The following is an 18,733-nucleotide window of genomic DNA, read 5'->3' as shown; positions in this document are numbered from 1 at the left end:
GACTAAATATATGAAAATCATATATGTGAACTGCGGTGAAAGAAATAACTATGCGAGCGACCTTCGAAATATTGAACACTACTTAAGCAGTAGTGAAATTAAGGCCTGAAAAAAGTCAGAATATCTCCATAAGGTGTCTGACATCTACCATAACAATTACTTAATGCGATGCCTAAAGTTAATTTACGTAGATGGAAATAGATCTCTAATTCATCAAAGTTAATTGTCTCCGTGGCACATCACACTGAGTCTTCAGAAGCTCCAGGCGAGAAGCGTCTTGCATGCAAGTAACGCGGTGCACAATCTTACATTTTGGTTATTTGGCGGGAGTAGTTTTGCAACATGTCTCGCATCGTGTCTCTCGGTACCTTCATTATGCTGTGCTCTCTGATGTGTGCTATGAACTGCAAAGAAGGTGGGTAGATTTTTTAATCAGTATAAGGAGAAAGTTTTTAAAACTGTTATTTTATAATGTGTTGGAATCGGGAATGAACAAAACAATTCATTGCGAGTGTTCTATTGTGACCATTACAAAAATTCCAAGGTTTTCAAAATGTTCTACCTTCTTATGGGAGAGTAAAATGTTTATAAAGCTATTATGAGGAGACGTTAATCTTCAAAGACAGGTGGGATCTACCTCACACAAGTTTTTTTAAGCAGGCGGTTGGGATGAAAGGCACAAATTTCATGAGTATGACTATGAATTTAGTCAGCTAAAGTGAAGCTTAATCATCCATTTTTCTCTCAGCATATTTACAAAACGAAATATATAAGTAGAAATTTCAAAAACCTCCCCGAAAGTCTAATTAGTCCTTTAACTTTCGCTTTAAAAATGATTATCGATTAGCATCAGAAGCAAATATGTAGAATCATAAAAATGGTGGAAATGTCGACGCAACCTTTTTATCGCGTGAACTTCCGTCAAATACACCTAAATCTAAATTTAATCGTTTTATGGCTTCAAATTCACGGGTAAGGAATTAGTTTCGATAAAACAACTTAATATTCTTTAGTTATCTAAAGACTGGAATTTAAAAAGGAACACAATCATCTCGAAAAAAATAACCGAATTTAGTTTTGTCTCATCTTTTTATCATCATTATCCGTATTCTGCACTGACATATTGGACTTGGAAAAACACTAGGACTTTCTTGAAAGCTGCCCACTAAAATTTTCTACAATCTACATCCTAGATCCTAAATTGTTCGTCTCGATACTAACTTTTCGTGTTTTGAAATATCAATTCTTCAACAAAATTTGCATCTTCCCCTTTGACAGGTACAGAACTGAAATATCAACTATCAATTATTTACAAAATAAATACACTTATGCCTTAATTGAAATTAGCCCCATGTCAAAACTTGGTCGACTTCTGCAAAGTAGTTGAAAACACGAGCTAAAATTATCCCATAACTCATCAGATACAATAGGCGACGCTTTAAGGACAAAGGTGAAAATTATAAAATGAAACGAAACTTTTTCAAGGCAACGTGTGTCGCAATCCTACTTGTTTAAGTCTCTGAAAATAAAAACAAAAACAAAAACAGAAAACAGAACACAACAAGACTATAAATTTCTCCCCCTAAACATATCAATAAACTCTTTCGATGTGACAAGTTTCGATATTTATTTGAAAAGAAGACAAAACCGAAAGCTCTAAGCCTCTCCTGGGAAACTATACAGGTTACACCTGCAGCCACTTCCAAAACAACACACTGCATAGTGGTACGTACAACACAATCTAAGAACAGCGAACCTAGTGAGAATTTCACCATTCTAAAGAAGTGCCCTATAAAGCTCGACTATCTTATATTCGAGATCCTCCTTATGAAAAAGAAAAGACCAGACATTAACCTTACAGAACATTACTCAATATCGTGGTATTCAGTCATGGCTTGTAGTTTTGATTGATTCTAGGTTAACTTTACCAATTCATGTAAGACCATAAAGTCTTGGGAGGGCCATCCACCCTCGTTAAGTTTATGCAACGACATGATTTCGAGTGCAATTTGGTGTAAATAAGCACGAGTATATATTTTTCAAAGACAACAAAATTGCACGAGCCCGTAGGGCAAGTGCGATTTGTAGTCTGAAAAATTTACAAGTGCTTATTACACCAAATTGCAGGAGGAATCATGTTATAACTTGTTACAATGTACATTACAATGTACATTACAAGTGCTTATTACACCAAATTGCAGGGGGAATCATGTTATTACTTGTTGCAATGTACATCGTGTTACAACTATGCACCTGCGTTATAACGTTGCGGTCGTGTTACATAAGAATGTACTCGTTTTCAGCCAATCAGAAGCACGTAATTTTTTTATGTACATTATTAATAAAGTTATTTATTTGGAACACTTACTCAGACTCCATTCGTGTGAAATTGTTTGTATGAATACAAAGTTCACTTTTAAGTTCTGTTCTCATTGAAGAAATCATTTATGTACCTTAGCATTTCTATACATATTTACACATAGTACATCAATTATGCCAATCCCTTTCAATTTTGACAATGATAACAGGATATAATCGAAACCTCATGTTACGGTTTTTTCGTTGATTTAAATTCGTCCCCTTTTTGTATGACGTTGACTGCAGTTTCCTTTACCAATTTCTCTACCTCCATCCCTTCCCTATTATTTACCTTTACTACTAGATCCAGTGTCTGTCAAATAGAGCATTCCCTTGTAACCAGTGGTATTATGTTCTTCCTATCGGAAAATATCCTTCTTTTCTATAGACCAATGTCGTCAATTGGAGTTCAGTGCTGCCCTTGCATTTAGAGGAAAACGGCTGCTTCACCACAAGATAAAAGAAGTCGACAACGTCGCAAAGGACTTCTGTGGAGCATTGTGTTTTATGGAACCCAACTGTGTGAGCTATAATATATTAGCATCCAATGATTCTCCCTCGATCACCAAATGCGAGATGAATAACGCTACACATTTTGAACATCCGAGTGATCTGGTGTCATTTCCAAACAGCACCTATCGTGGAACCAAGGTGTGTTTATAGCTGCAATGATTAGGATAACAGAGGTCTTCTTTTGGACAATCCTTATGTCTTTGTTACAATTCAACTTTTTACTGGTTTATTCACATCTTTTTAATTTTGACTGTAAATATATAAAAACCATATATGTGAACTGCGGTTAACGAAAAAAATTTGAAAGCGATCTTCGCTTTAATGAACACTACTTAAACTGTAGTGAAAATAAGGCCTGAAAAAAATTCAGGCTTGTACGGAATTTGAACCCATGACCTTTGCGATATCGGTGCAGCGCTCCATCCACTGAGCTAACAAGCCATGTGGGAGCTGTTCCGCAGTTCATATATATGATTTTCATAAATTTACAGTTATTTATTCTTCCCTTCACGGGTTTATTTGGAACCAACATAATGACCAGCACCCAGTTGGCATACAGGACAGTTAGGTTAAGTGCTTTCAATTATCATTGTTTGCAATTAACGCGATTGGTTCTGAGACGTAGCTTACAAAATATCGCTTATCGTTATCTCACCGAAGTTTCGATATTTGCCGAACGTCAAAGATACAATTATAATCATGAGTCAATTGGAACCTTGATTGAATTCGATTGCCCTTTGAATATGGAGAGTATGGTTTTAGTAAACGCAGTTTGAGCGCCGGATGAAAAAAACACAAGTTTTGGGCTGCTGTAATTTTAATTGCTAATCTACGAATTTATTTCAATTATTTGCCTTTCCTTCATTAGCTTTTAATCACTTGTGACCGATTTATTCACAAAATACATGTACATTTAATTTATTTTATTGTAAAAAAAAGCATGCAATATTAAAGTTTCCTGGAAGTATTGCCAACACTTGATGATCATTTTAAACCGCTCTAGTTCTTTCATTTATCCACCCTCAGAATGGCTATGTCAATGTACCTCCTTACCCTTCCCTCCCCGCCTTGTAATTGCGTAGATAAGCCTTGACTTGTCCTTTTTTGCATCTTTGTAAAGAACGCTTGCATAAAGAAGCCATGCCCGAGTAATGCGATCTGCCAGGCCGGTTTTTCCAGTGAGGGGTATAGATGTGTCTACGTACCGGGTTACACAGGTGAAGATTGCACAGAAGGTGAGGCAGATATATGTGTTCAATATCTAAGTATTAGCAGTCACTTAACGATAAGGAAAGTCGGTGACCGTTGTTTTGAATAAATTCTTTAGTACTCTCCTCGTGCACTTTTTTTTTTTTCTTTGAGGATGAAGAAAGAGCAACGGTCAACTATGAGAGAAAACTAGGGAAGGAAGTATTGGGGGAAGTAGGAGGGGAGGGGGGGGGGAGGTAGGTAACGATAGGTCGAAAGGCGTTTATCCGGAGGAGGATATCCTTATTGCCGCTTCTAGCAATGGAGAACGCGATGAACCCTCTCTGCAATGCAACCCTGCCAGTAGCTCGATGCGTTTACCATTCCTGACGGTGCGACTTCTTTCATTAAGTTCAAAATAAAAAGTGACGTAATTGCTAAGAGGACGTTAAAGTTGGCGATTTCACAATTTTTTTCTGTATGAGGTGGCTAAGAAAGGTACAAATTTTTATAACGCACGTGTTGCACAGTTGCTTTGCTCATTAGAACTTTTGTTCCGCTACGTTTTATTTACTGTCGTCGTCAAGGTTTTCTTTAAGTCCCTAATAAATTAAAGATATGCAGATCCTAACTCATTGTGTTCCGTGCTTTACTAGAAGTCTGTGGTCTCGAAATCTCTGTAATTGAATTTCTACATGTTCTTTTCTCTAAGACGTTGATGAGTGTAATCTAGGAGAAAACAAATGTGATTCAAATGCTGAATGTATAAATACCCGTGGATCCTACGACTGCAAATGTAAAGAAGGATTCACAGGAGATGGCCAGACGTGCACAGGTGGGTGTTAACTGATAATCACCAAATAAAAAGTACATTATCCATCAGCCATTCTACATGCAGGCCGGGCCTCATTCCTGCCGCAACACAAGCAGGGCTATGAGCCCTATTATTCAGCTTTTTACATACTAGTGCATGTGGCATTTACTGTATGGTTTAAATGACTGTTAGAAATAAAGGAGTCTTTCTTTTTATTTTTCAGTCTGTTTCTCCCTCTCCCTCTCTCTCTTCCCCTTTTTCCCTTTTTCTCTCCCTCTCTTCTTAGTCCAATGCTCTCTCTCTGTCATAATCCCTATCATTAGACTGTCTGTGTGTCTGTCTTTTTGTCTGTCTGTCTGATTATTTGCACGTTCATTTTGTTCGTCTATTTTTTCTAACTGCTTGTAATTCTTTATTAACATTAAAACGTAAAAATCGGAATTCAGTTTCATTTTCATTCTATGATAAGAACAGTAACGGAAATAACTGACAAGGGCATGTTTTCTGACAAAAGGATTAATTTTCTGCAATCTGAGCCTTAATTTGATCGACGATATTCGTTACTCCTGAGCTACTTCTAGCGCCAATATTAGCAAAAACTACCAAAAGTGAGAGGTACTCAAATTCATAATTTGCCGTTGAAAAGTTATTTCATGTTAGCTTATTTAAACTTTTTTGAGGTGAATCCTTAGCTGTGAATTCAAGTTCCTAGTTCCTTTAAACGTCCTTTTTAAGTTTGAAACTGTGATCGCCGAAAAAAGAAAAAAAATATTATTCTTGTGCGCCTTTCGGAAAGAAGCGAAAATCACAGGGTACGAAATTTGCATACCCGTAAAGCATTAAGAATCTTGAACTTCAATCAATTCTTGAAAGTTCTAAATTGTTTCTGACGGTGCGACATCTTCCCTTGAGTTCAAAATAAAACGTGATCAAATTGCTGCGGAGGTTTCCCCGCTAGGAGGACTTGAAAGTTAGTTATTTTCACGTTTTTTTTTTTCTTGTATGGGACAGCTAAGAAAAGTAAAAGTTTTATAATGCACGTGCTACGTTATTTTTTTGCTCCTTAGCTCTTTGGTTCGCTACGTCTACGGTCTACGTTCTGAAAATCCCTGGTAAAAATAAAAAATAGCGGACCCTCACTCATTGTAAGATATGAATTATTAGTTGTCTGTGCATGGTAGAAAATCGAAACCTTAGTAATTGAATTACTTCAAAATTTTTCCTTTAAGACGTGGATGAGTGCAGTCTGGTAGAACACAAATGTGATTCAAATGCTGAATGTAGAAATGGCGTTGGATCCTACAGCTGCAAATGTAAAGAGGGATTTTCAGGGGATGGCCAAACGTGCTCAGGTGAGTGTTGACTATTATCCATCAGCAATTCTATACAAAAGCCGCACCCCATTCCTGTTGTAACACAAAAATGTCTATATATGAGTCCTTTTCCTGTTCATGTGCCATCTATTTTATAGTTTGAATGACGGGTAGAGCTTTATTTATAAACAGCGACGAAATTAGCTATTTGAAAATAAAAACCGTGTAGAAGCTAATGTGTGTTATCCATTCCACCAGGCCTCTAATCAATGTCTTTCTGTTATTTTCAGATATCGACGAGTGTGCTTTGTATGATAATAATTGTACCAAGGGTGGCGCCAATTGTTCCAACACTGTGGGGTCATTCAACTGCACCTGCCAAATTCACTATTTCTGGAATGGAATTGAATGTGAAGGTTTGTTTTCTTTACCTCTATCTTGCTCTATGGAAATGTCATTTCATGGAGTTTCATTGCTAAAATTTTTAAACCAATCTTTCTGGTTGTCTGTCTGGTTGTCTGAGCCTTCATTTCTTCGTCTTTTTGTGTGTCCATATGTTCGTCATTTTGCATTTCTTTTGAAACGTTGGAAAAGGCCACTTCCGAGGTCTTGGACTTCAGTGATCTGGTGCGAAATTGCGGCTTGAGAACAAGCGAAGAGCGAAGTCGCCCTCATCAGTATACAGAATAAAGAGCCGTGCTAATGAGCGAAAATTTCCCGAAATTCGGTGTTGGAGAGTGAAAAATTATTTGTGGGAGAGAAGCATTTAGCGTAGTGATGGCGGAAAGCCGAACTGTTCAATTTAAGCAAGAAAACAGATGAAACTAGCCGCTTCTTCCAAACGCCTCGCAGTAAACGAGAAACACTTTTAAATGCACAACTTACTTCCACTTTTGATAATTTTTCATGCCAACTTTATTTGACCTGAGTGATGATTTCCTCGTTTCGCCCTCGTTTAAACGCCCTAATCTACATATGGGTCGTCGCCAAAATTCATTTTCGATTCTGGTGTGCCTTTAATACAAGGGTGGCGGGATTCTAGCTCGTTGTAAAAAATAATTTAGCGGACTGGCGCTCGCCCTATAGCGAATCTATTCTTTGAAGAAAGAAGGTAATTGGAAAGTCAATGTCGAGCTGGTTCAAAAACTTCTGTATGTTTTACACAACATCGTCGCTTTTATGTGTCAAGTGCCTGCTTATATGAATGATGATGCAATCAAGGTCAAATTGAAACCATGTGATTACCATTTCCTTTTTGAATTGCAATTAACTTTCCAGCCGACGGTTGTTATAACTACTCAATTCTGAACGACGGTAACAGAAAGAATAGTTACGAGACGTCCCCGGGAAGAGAAGTGTGTGACAGCGTGCTATCTGAGGGATGGTATCGTTTTGAGGGAGCTGCAGGGACAAAAATGCCAACAGAGCGTGTGCCAGCATACAGATGTGGTACAGATTGGTCAGGTTGGTTGGATGGTGCTCATCCTACAGTGGAGGATGGTGAAGTTCGCAGGGATGTCTGCGGTAGCGATCGTTCTACCGGTTGCAAACATGAATTCAAAATTTCAGTCAAAAATTGTGGATTCTACTTTATCTACAAACTGTTTCAACCACCAGGTTGTCCTATGCGCTACTGTGGGACTGATTAAATGAGGGGCTAAAAGTTTAAAAAAATAATTGAAAATGAAGGATCTATGAATTCCTTTGTAAATAAATCTGTTATTTTATATTCGTATAAATTTTAGCTGGTCTTGTTAGCGTGCAATGATTGAATGTTTATGTTTTCCTCTTATTTACCGCCCTTCAAATTGAGATTGACTTAAAGTCATTTTATTTTTAATCATTTCATTGCATGTTATTTTCTCGTTTGCAAGTCTCTCCCGAAGTCACAGTTCTCTTCGAAGTTTCCCCTAGACGACTCTTCAATGATGGTGCGTCTTAATATCGAGATAATTCTGTGCTGTTAACAGAAAGCAAATTTCCTCTTTGAATAATGGTTCGATGACTTCTCGTTCCATTTCTTTATTTCCGAGCTAGTGTTCGACCCTAACTCTTTACACTTACGGCGGCAAAAACACTGCAGTCGAACCTCTGTAATGCAAAAACCTTATGGACAAAGCAAAATGTCCGTATAAGAGATTTTTTCGTTTAATTAAGTTCAGTACGGTGTAACTTTTAAAATCATTTGAAGAGTCTATAGAAACATGAACAGCATACTCGTGCTTCTTCTCTCTGTGTACAAGAGACCATGATTGTCTGAGATTCAGCGTGCGTTTTCCTTATTGAGGAGGGTCTATATCAGGAAGGTTCCTTATAAAAAAGAGAATACATCAGAATTTTGATCTGGATATAGAAAATTGTCCACCGTACTTATTGGCGAGGTGTCGGTATTGCAGAGGTGTCCGTCAAGAAAGGTTCAACTGTACCATAAGTGCTTTTGTATGTAACAAAAGTAAACTTTTCCTCGATATTTTTATAACATCAAAAAATGTAGGTCCTCACGTGTTAGGTAAGTCAGTTTTTAAGTTGCAGATTATTTCATCTGTTATCCTGATCCCTCGCCATAAGTTCAACGTTTCAACCGATTTTTTCAGAGGACTGCTAAAGTGACTGAAAAAATCGTGGTGGACAAACCTAAACTTAAATTCTGTCTATACAGACAAGGAAAGAAAAATGCTAAAGATTCGTTGAGGTTTACATTATACGACAAGGTAGCATCTCAATTGTATATATCAGTTTTCCGTAAACGGTTGGAGTAGTTTGATGCATAATTTTAAGAAAAACGGTAATTTCGGCAAATACTTGAGCTTGACGTACTTATTTCGACTAAAAATAAATTACAATGATTCACTTTCAGCTATGTTTAAGAAAATTCAAGAATTGAATCATTCCATGGCTAAAATTTTCCACACAGACTCTATCAGGGCCAAGAATTAAACACATATTAAAAAAAATTAATTCATTAATACCATTTTTTAAAAACATAATTGAGATAATGGTTTTTAAACTATTATGAATAAATAAATTTTCTGGAAAGATTAAAAAAAGTGCAGGGCTTAAATGAATATGGTGATTTTCGTAGTTTATTCATTCAGATGGTCATTCTAGTAACTCTACCAATTCTGATTAAACTTTACGCTTTCCAAATACCCTAAATCTAGCAATCACCGAAATCATTTTTATGTTTAAACTTGTTTTACATCATTGGATCGGTTTCCATATTCTCTATACTGATCTCTACACATTTACAATGGTATTTATATGGAGAATTTTTCCACCAATTCGGCTTTCCCGGTGGCGGATCATTTCCCTGATTTCATGACCTTTACGAGTGACCATTTTTCTTATTCTCATGACGTTAACTTTTGACTCAAAGTGTTACTCTCAGGAAAATAGGATGTCAATCACTCTTAGGGATTAAAAGGTTGAGAGAAACCGATACAGAGTAGAATAAATAATGATAATTGAATTGAGTGGAGTGCAATTTTTATAGGTAATCACATAATTTCGAGTGCAATTTGGAATAAATAAGCACGAGTAAATTTTTTCAAAGACTAACAAAATTGCACTCGCCCTACGGGTTCGTGCAATTTGTGGTCTTTGAAAAAATTAACAAGTGCTTATTTATTCCACATTGCACGAGAAAAATCATGTGATTACGAATAACAATGTACATGAAAAAATACGAGATAGCTTATCATAATTATGCAGAAGCAAAGCGCGCGCTTCAAGTGCAAAAATAATTTATTCAAACCCTGCAAGTGACTTTTGCGATTTCAAAACGGATGTAAGAAAGTGGTAATTGAACCTCGTGCCTTGCAATTTTGGTCTGAAATCATACTTGTGATTTCAAATCGAACTGGAGCTGCGCACTTGTTCAATTTTGAAATTACGCGTATGATTTTAGCCCTAATAATAGACATAAAAAAAATTACTCAGTTCTGATTGGTTAAGATAAATGCAGTTTTCAGGTAATACAATGCAGAAGAGGGTTAATTCAGTGCAAAAAAAGTAAAAAACAAGACATTCTGATTGGCCAACAATCAAAGAAACTCACAGATAGCCAATCAAATGTGAACAAAGGATGTCGCAACATTTGGATACGCTGAAAATTTGCGAGCAAAACAATGGCCGACAATTCAATAAGGTTTCCTTTCGCCACCGTCACAACAATACAGCAGCTGAGAAACAGCTCTAACAATGAAGACACTGTAAAAAGCATTGCTCTTTGGTTGTCGGTTTGGTAAAAGTGGTGTTCAGAGATGGGAACTGCGAAGGTAATCGAAAATTACGAGCCGACCCAGCTTAACACTTTGTTAGAGCGATTCTACGCCGACATTAAAAACAAACATGGCTAAACCCGCAAACGACGATTTCATTCTATCGAAAGTGATTCGAACACAGACTGAACAATTCCTTGAACTGTTTAGCCGGAATTTGAACTTTTTTGTGCCTTAAAGATGTGAAAACATCATTTTATTTTATTGTTTAGATCGTGCGCGGTTGTTTTGACCAAGCGCACAATGTCATTTGCAGGGTTTGAATAAATTATATTTGAACTTGACGTGCGCGCTTTGCTTCTGCATAATTATGATAAGCTATCTCGTAGTTTTTCATGAATATTATTTATACGTAACCACATGTTTTTTCTCGTGCAATTTGGAATAAACAAGCACTTGAAAATTGTTTCAAAGACCACCAATTGCACTCACCCTATAGGCTCGTTCAATTTTGTTAGTCTTTGAAAAAAATTAACTCATGCACATTTGTTCCAAATTGCGCTCGAAATCATTTGATTACCTATACTTATATACCAGCTTTACTTGCAACACTGACTCTACTTGAATAATGAGGATCAATTGAAAAGCCACCATAATACAACTTTTAGCATTAATACTAATATACACCCACAACTTGCTTACTAATATACACTGGCATAAATGACTAAATACATGAAAATCATATATGTGAACTTCGGTGAAAGAGATAAGTATGGAAGCGACCTTCGCAGTATTGAATATTACTCAAGCAGTAGTGAAATTAAGGCCTATAAAAAAGTCAGAAAATCTCCATTAGATGTCTGACGTCTACCATAACAATTACTTAATGCAATGCCTAAAGGTAATTTACGCAGATGGAAATAGATCTCTAATTCATTAACGTCAGTTGTCTCCGTGGTACAACACACAAGAGGGGAAACCGGGTCAGCGGCGCCAATATGGCGGCCACGAGGATTTTAGCTCCTCTTCTTCTGTTACTATGTCTCCATTTAGAAAAACCTATAATCCAAGAAAGTTTGCCTAGCTTCTTGCTAAGCGTTCGAAAGGCCTGTTGTGGGGATTCTGGAGTTAGAGATGACGCGGTGTTTCGGCATGGTCCTTGTTCATGTGTAAGATTCGTAACTCGGCGCTCGCGACATGCCCGTCTTCGGTATTCTGTATTGGTATGGCACAAACATGGCTTGTTAACCATCGCTTCAATTGAACAGGATATCTATCTGGACATATGCATTTGTATGGACCTGGAGTCGAATCCAGGGCCAGACAACCGCTTCGAGTGTGAGAGTCATACGACTCGACTTATTACGTATACGAAACAAGACCTTCTGAGACTCCGCAAATTTCCAGCAAGCCGATTGAAACCTATGCCTTCTGTGGTTCAGAAACTGAAGATGTTTAATCTTTATCGGTATAGAGGCTGTCGGGGAGGCAGCTGACGACGTGAACTGGGAGTGGACGTGGGTAAGGTATCTTCTGGTGAAAGCCGTGATGAGAAATCTATTCCGGTCATTTTTAGTATTCGAGGAGATGTGAGCTCATCTATCAGGGCCAGGGATATGAAGAACCTTGTCCCAATCCCTAAACGGAAGCAGAACCCCATCTCGCGAACTGTTTCTGAATTTGCAATACCAAAGTTTTTATTTACAAATATATGCAGTCTGGCCAAAACCAAGAACAGAGTTCGAGCGGCAGTGGCGCTGGAAGCCGATTTCAATAATAAGGTCGTTGATGTCTGTAATGTATCAGAGACACATTTAAAACCAGAAATGCCGGATGCTATCGTCAACATTCCTGGCTATTCTATTTTCAGACGGGATAGAAACTGGTCGGGACTGGATAAAAGAAGTAAGGGAGGGATTGCTATCTACGCCAGGAGTAACTTAAACATCATCGATGTTTACAGATCAAAGCTTTACGAGCTCCTGTATGTGATTCTTAAATTACCCTCGGGACATTTGTTATTAACGGTGGTATTGATTAGTAAGAACAGATTAGTAAGAACGGAAGAACACTCGCAAAGGCACCTGTCGGATCCAGAGAATGGTGGAAGCACGTAGATAACTTGTCCCAACAACGCAGCATTTCTGCTAACGTGACATTGGACATTAAATCACATTGGACATTAAATTGTGGATAAGAGCTTAGAAGCCCCTCAGATATCAGAAAGACACGTGTGGAATTTCTCACAACATCTGAAGAACACCGCTATGGGATCAGACCTCATTCCCTTTTGGATTTGGAGGGATCACGCTGCGATCTTCACAAGTGTCATTCATAAGATCTGGAATGTTTCCCTGAAAACTGGCAAGTGGCCCTCCTCGTGGAAAAGGGCCCACGTGACGCCCCTCCCTAAGATCGACATCAAGCAGGACTTCAGAGGAATTAAGATCACGCCTGTAATTGCACGCGCGTTCGAGAAATCTGTGTATAACACCCATGCACGAGACATTGTCGAACAGCATCTGAGTTCAACACAGTTTGCTTATATGACAGGGGAGAGTTGCACTGATGCGCTCTTGAGCATGCAGCATATACCATCTACAGCTATTCAGACGAGCAAGACTGCAAAGCCGTCCGAGTATTTGCAATGGATTTTAGTAAAGCATTTGACTGTGTCAATCATGAACTCCTGTCATCTAAGCTTAGGCAGTTTCCATTGAATCCCCTTAATGTGAACTGGTATTTAAGCTTTCTCGAGAAACGCCAGCAGCGAGTTGTTTATAATGGTTTTGAGGGACAGTGGCGTGAGGTTAATAGGGGTACGACACAAGGTAGTGTTAGTGGGCCATATCTTTTCAACGTGTTTATTAATGACTTGGAGATCAATCTAGAAGGTCGCTGAGCCTTGTTTAAATATGCTGATGATTCTACAATTATCGTCGCTTTTTGGGGAAACGGCCAGTGTTGCACTGACTTGGTGGATCAGTTTCTTAGCTGGTCCAGCCGCAATCGCATGACATGCAATCCAACAAAATGCAAGGAGATTATTTTCCGTAAGAAAGGTTTCAGTCAGGACATCGCGCCAGTTATTAATATAAACAAACCTTTTTGAAGGCAACGTCTGTCGCAATCCTGGTTGTTTAAGTCTCTGAAAGTAAAAAAATTTTGAAAAGCGTGCGCACGCTATTTGTAATTTGCTCTCGTGTTACAACTATGCACCTGCGTTATAACTTTGCACTCGTGTTACATAAGAATGCACTCGTTTTCGGCCAATCAGAAGCGCGTAATTATTTCATGTGCATTATTGATAAAATTATTTACTTATAACACTTACCCGGACTACATTCGGGTGAAATTATTTGTATGAATACAGAGCACACTTTCAAGCTTTGTTCTCGTAAGAAATCATTTATGTGCCTTAAAATTTCTATACATATTTACATGTAGTACATCAATTATGTCGATCTCTTTCAATTTTTACAATGATAACAGGATGCAATCGAAACGTCATGTTATGCTTTTTTCGTTGATTTAAATTCGTACACTGTTTGTACACATTTTGCTGTTCAAGGTGCAATTGATTGTGCGTCTCTATGCAAATTGTATTATTGCATGTCTCTAATACGCAACTGATTGTCAGACCATACATTTGATTTCTATTAGTGTTCATGATCAACCATTGCGCGAGATTGAAAGTATATATTTGTTATGTTTTATTATCCAAAGGTGCAACTGTTCATCCGTTAATGCTATTGAATGTTAATACACCTGCAATTAGCGTTATTGAAGTTTGTTCGCGTTCACGAAGTTCATGGAAGTGCTAATGAATTTATATTTGCCGTGCGGTTTCAACTGTTGACGTAAATGAATGAGCATTTTGCGTTAATGAACAGCAAAAGGTGTATTACGTTGATTGCAGTTTCCTTTACCAATTTCTCTACCTCCATCCCTTCCCTATTATTTACCTCTACCAAAAAATCCGGTGTCCTTGTCAAATAGGGCATTCCCTTGTAACCAGTGGTATCATATTCTTCATCGGAAAATAAATTATTCATCATTCTTTTCTATAGACCAATGTCGTCAACTGGAGTTCAGAGCTGCCCTTGCATTTAGAGGAAAACGGCTGCTCAACCACAAGATAAAAGAAGTTGACAACGTCGCAAAGGACTTTTGTGGAGCATTGTGTTTCATGGAACCCAACTGTGTCAGCTATAATATACTAGCATCCAATGATTCCCAAATGCGAGATAAATGACGCTACACACTTTGAACGCCCGAGTGATCTGGTGTCATTCCAAACAGCACCTATCGTGGATCCAAGATGTGCCTATAGCTGCAATGATTAGGATAATAGATGTCTTCTTTTGACCTATCCCCAAGTCTTTGTTACCATTCAAATTTTTACTGGTTTATTCGCATCTTTTTTTATTTTGACTGTAAGTGTATAAAAACCATATATGTGAACTGCGGTTAGGAAATAAATTTGAAAGCGATCTTCGCATTAATGAACTCTACTTAAGCAATAGTGAAAATAAGGTCTGAAAAAAATTCAGGCTTCTACGGGATTTGAACCCATGACCTTTGCGATACTGAGCTAACAATCCGACTGGGAGCTGGTCCGCAGTTAATAGATATGATTTTCATAAATTTACAGTTATTTATTCTTCCCTTCACGGTTTTATTTGAAACAAACATAATGACCAGCTCCCAGTTGGCATACACGACGGTAAGGTTAAGTGCTTTCAACTATCATTACTTGCAATTAACGCGATTGGTACAGAGACGTAGCTTAAAAAATAACGCTTATGGATACCTCACCGAGCGTCAAAGATACGTTTATAAGCATGACTCAATTGCAACATTGATTGATTCGATTGCCCTTTGAATATGGAGAGTATGGTACTAGGAAACACAATTTAAGCACCGGATGAAAAAAAAGACAAGTCTTGCGCTTCCGTAATCTTAATTCCTAATCTACGACCTTATTTCAGTTATTTGCCTTCCTTCATTAGCTTTTAATTACTTGTAACTGATTTATTCACAAAGCAAGTACATGTATATTTCATTTATTTTATTGTAAAAAAACCTTTACTGTTAAAGTTTCCTGGATATGGCTATGTTCATTTATCTCCTTACCCTCCCCTTCCCACCTCGTAAGTTGCGTAGACATAGCCTTAACTTGTCCCTTTTTGCTTCTTTGTAAAGAACGCTTGCATAAAGAAGCCATGCCCGAGTAATGCGATCTGCCAGGCTGGTTTTTCCAGTGAGGGGTATAGATGTGTCTGCGTACTGGGTTACACGGGTGAAGATTGCAGAGAAGGTGAGGCAGATATACGTGTTTAATATCTAAGTTTTAGCAGTCACTTAAAGATTGGGAAAGTCGGTGACCGTTTGTTTTATTTAAAGTCTATATTACCTGAGGAAACGTTGGGGGGGGGGGGGAATGTTGGCTACAGGTGGAAAAACATTTATCAAGAAGGGAATAGCCTCATTGCCGCTTTCCGCAATGGAGACCTCGATGAACCCCTGCTGCAACGCAATCCAGCCAGTAACTCGACGCGTTTACTGTTTCTAACGGTGCGACATCTTCACTTGAGTTCAAAGTAAAACGTGGTTACATTGCTGCGGAGGTTTCCCTGCGAGGAGGACGTGAAAGTTAGTTTTTTCACGATTTTTTTTTTCTTGTATAGGACAGCTAAGAAAAGTACAAGTTTTATAACGCACGTGTTACGTTATTTTTTTTCTCATTAGCTCTTTTTTTTCGCTACGTCTACGGTCTACGTTCCGAAAATCCCTGGCAAAAATAAAATGTGCAGACCCTCACTCATTGTAAAATATGAATTATTAGTTGTCTGTGCATGGTAGAAAATCGAAACCTTGGTGACTGAATTCAAAATTTTTTCTTTACGACGTTGATGAGTGCAGTCTAGGAGAACACATATGTGATTCAAATGCTGAATGTAATAATAACGTTGGATCCTACAGCTACAAATGTAAAAAGGGATTTTCAGGAGATGGCCAAAAGTGCTCAGGTGAGTGTTGACTATTATTCATCAGCAATTCTATACAAAAGCCGCTCCGTATTCCTGTCGTTGCATAAAAAGGTCTACATGTGAGTTCTTTTCTTCAACTTATGCATGCTTGTTCATGTGCCATTTATTTTATAGCCATTTATTTTATAGTTTGAATGACAAGTAGAGCTTAGATTATAAACAGCGACGAAATTAGCTATTTGAAAATAAAAACCGTGTAGAAGCTCATGTAATCTTTTAGTGTTATCCATTTCACCAGACCTCTTATCAATGTCTTTCTGTTATGTTCAGATATCGACGAGTGTGCTTTGGTTGATAATAATTGTAGCAAGGGTGGCGCCCATTGTACAAACACTGTGGGGTCATTCAACTGCGCCTGCCAAACTCAATATATCTGGAATGGAATTGAATGTGAAGGTTTGTTTTCTGTAACTCTATCTTGCTCTGTGGGAGTATCATTTCATGAAGTTTCATTGATAAAATTTTACAACCATTTAGAAATAACCGGCTGTTTGGCTGTCTTTCTGGTTTTCTGAGCCTTCATTTTTTCGTGTGTTTGTGAGTCCATATGTTCGTCATTCTACATTTCCTTTGAAACGTTGGAATAGGCCATTTCCGAGTTCTCGGACTACAGCGATCTGGTGCCGAATTTACGGCGTAAGAACGAGGCTAAGAGCGAAGTCGCCCTCATGGGTGTACAGAATAAAGAGCCGTGCCAGTGAGCGAAAATTTCCAGAAATTGGGTGTCAGAGAGTGAAAAATTGTAGGAGAGAAGCATTTAGCTTAGTGTTGGCGGCAAAGTGAGAAAATAAAAAGCCGAACTGTTCAATTGAAGCAAGAAAACAGATAAAAAACAAGCCGCTTCTCCCAAACACCTCGCAATAAACGAGAGACACTTTCAAATGCACAACTTACTTCCACTTTTGATTATTTTTCAAGCCAACTTTATTTGACCTGACTAATGACTTCCCCGTTTCGCCCTCGTCTAAACGCCCTAATCTACATATGGGTCATTGCCAAAATTCATTTTCGATTCTAGTGTGCTCTTAATACATGGGTGGCGGGATTTTAGCCCGGTAAAAAATAATTTAGCGGACTGGCACTCGCCCTATAGCGAATCTATTTCTTGAAGAAAGAAGGCAATTGGAAAGTCAATGCCGAGCTGGTTCAAAAATTTCCGTATGTTTTTACACAACATCGTCGCTGTAAAGTAACAAGTGCCTGTTTATATTAAAAGAGGGTGGTAATGATGCATCAATAATGCTGATGATGAATAATGATGCAATCAAGGTCAAATTAAAATCATGTGATTATCATTTCCTTTTTGAATTGCAATTAACTTTCCAGCCGACGGTTGTTATAACTACTCAATTCTGAACGACAGTGACAGAAAGAATACTTACAATACACCCACCAATGGTGAAGTTTTGTGTGATAACTTGCTACCTAAGGGATGGTATCGTTTTGTGGGAGCTGCAGGGACAAAAATGCCAACAACGCGTCTGCCAGCATACAGATGTGGTACAGACTGGTCAGGCTGGTTGAAAGGTGCTCATCCTACAGTGGAAGATGGTGAAGTAAAAAGAAAGGTCTGCTTTAGTGGTCGTAGAACAGGTTGCACAGGAAAGAGAAATATTCTAGTGAAAAACTGTGGATCCTTCTATATCTACTATCTCCATGAAACACCACAATGTAGTTGGCGCTACTGTGGGACTAAATAATGAGGGGCTAAAAAGTTGAAAAAAAATTGAATGTGAAGGATTTATGAATTCCTTTGTAAATACAACTGTAATTTTATAACTGGTCTTGTTAGCGTGCAGTGATTCTGAATGAATTTTTATGATTTGCTCTTATTTACCGCTCTTCAAGTTGAGATGGACTAAAAGTCATTGTATTTTTTATCATTTCTTTACATGTTATTTTCTCGTTTGCAAGTCTCTCCCATAATCAGATTTCTCTTCGAAGTTTCGCCTAGACTGCTCTTCATTGTGCATGGTTATCAATCTGGTCATATGCAGGCATTTAAAATTTACTTTTCCTAATTTGTGTCGAAAAGACATGATTGACATTATCGCATATAATCGATCGCGAAAGAAGACGCGAAGACCTCGACATTTTACTTTACTTTCAAAAATCGGAGACCAAGTGTTGCAACGAGATTGCCTAGGTGACTAATTGGTGTTGGCCAGCATTTGAGCGGAAAAGATTATAATTGTTTTTGGCGTAAGGGCGCAGCATAAGGGCTCAGCATAATAATATCCTTATAACAATTATTTACTGATGGTACGTCTTAAT

The 18,733-nt window shown here is 38.0% G+C and overlaps 1 protein-coding gene across 1 annotated transcript; it reads left to right on the top strand.

Moving 5' to 3' along the window:
* Positions 1-256: 256 nt before the first annotated feature.
* Positions 257-18,159, top strand: LOC136280712 (fibrillin-1-like). Its single transcript, XM_066166378.1, has 12 exons — positions 257-415; positions 2,747-3,009; positions 3,992-4,106; positions 4,772-4,894; positions 6,103-6,225; positions 6,477-6,602; positions 7,465-7,710; positions 11,460-11,874; positions 12,124-12,390; positions 16,332-16,438; positions 16,730-16,855; positions 17,786-18,159. Exons 1-12 carry the CDS (start codon positions 343-345, stop codon positions 18,157-18,159), a joined length of 2,358 nt encoding a protein of 785 aa, XP_066022475.1. The 5' UTR covers positions 257-342.
* The last annotated feature ends 574 nt before the right edge of the window (positions 18,160-18,733 follow it).

The sequence above is a fragment of the Pocillopora verrucosa genome, chromosome 5 (assembly GCF_036669915.1).
Source record: "Pocillopora verrucosa isolate sample1 chromosome 5, ASM3666991v2, whole genome shotgun sequence".
Taxonomy (NCBI): domain Eukaryota; kingdom Metazoa; phylum Cnidaria; class Anthozoa; order Scleractinia; family Pocilloporidae; genus Pocillopora; species Pocillopora verrucosa.
The sequence above is the reverse complement of the archived record's forward strand: the minus strand, read 5'-3'. Positions and strand labels throughout refer to the sequence as shown.

Coding starts and splice junctions, on each gene's coding strand:
- LOC136280712 (XM_066166378.1), top strand. CDS start 343: ATGTCTCGCATCGTGTCTCTCGGTACCTTCATTATGCTGTGCTCTCTG. Junction 3,010..3,991: donor GCACCTATCGTGGAACCAAG/GTGTGTTTATAG, acceptor ATCTTTGTAAAG/AACGCTTGCATAAAGAAGCC. Junction 11,875..12,123: donor AAGATGTTTAATCTTTATCG/GTATAGAGGCTG, acceptor AAATATATGCAG/TCTGGCCAAAACCAAGAACA.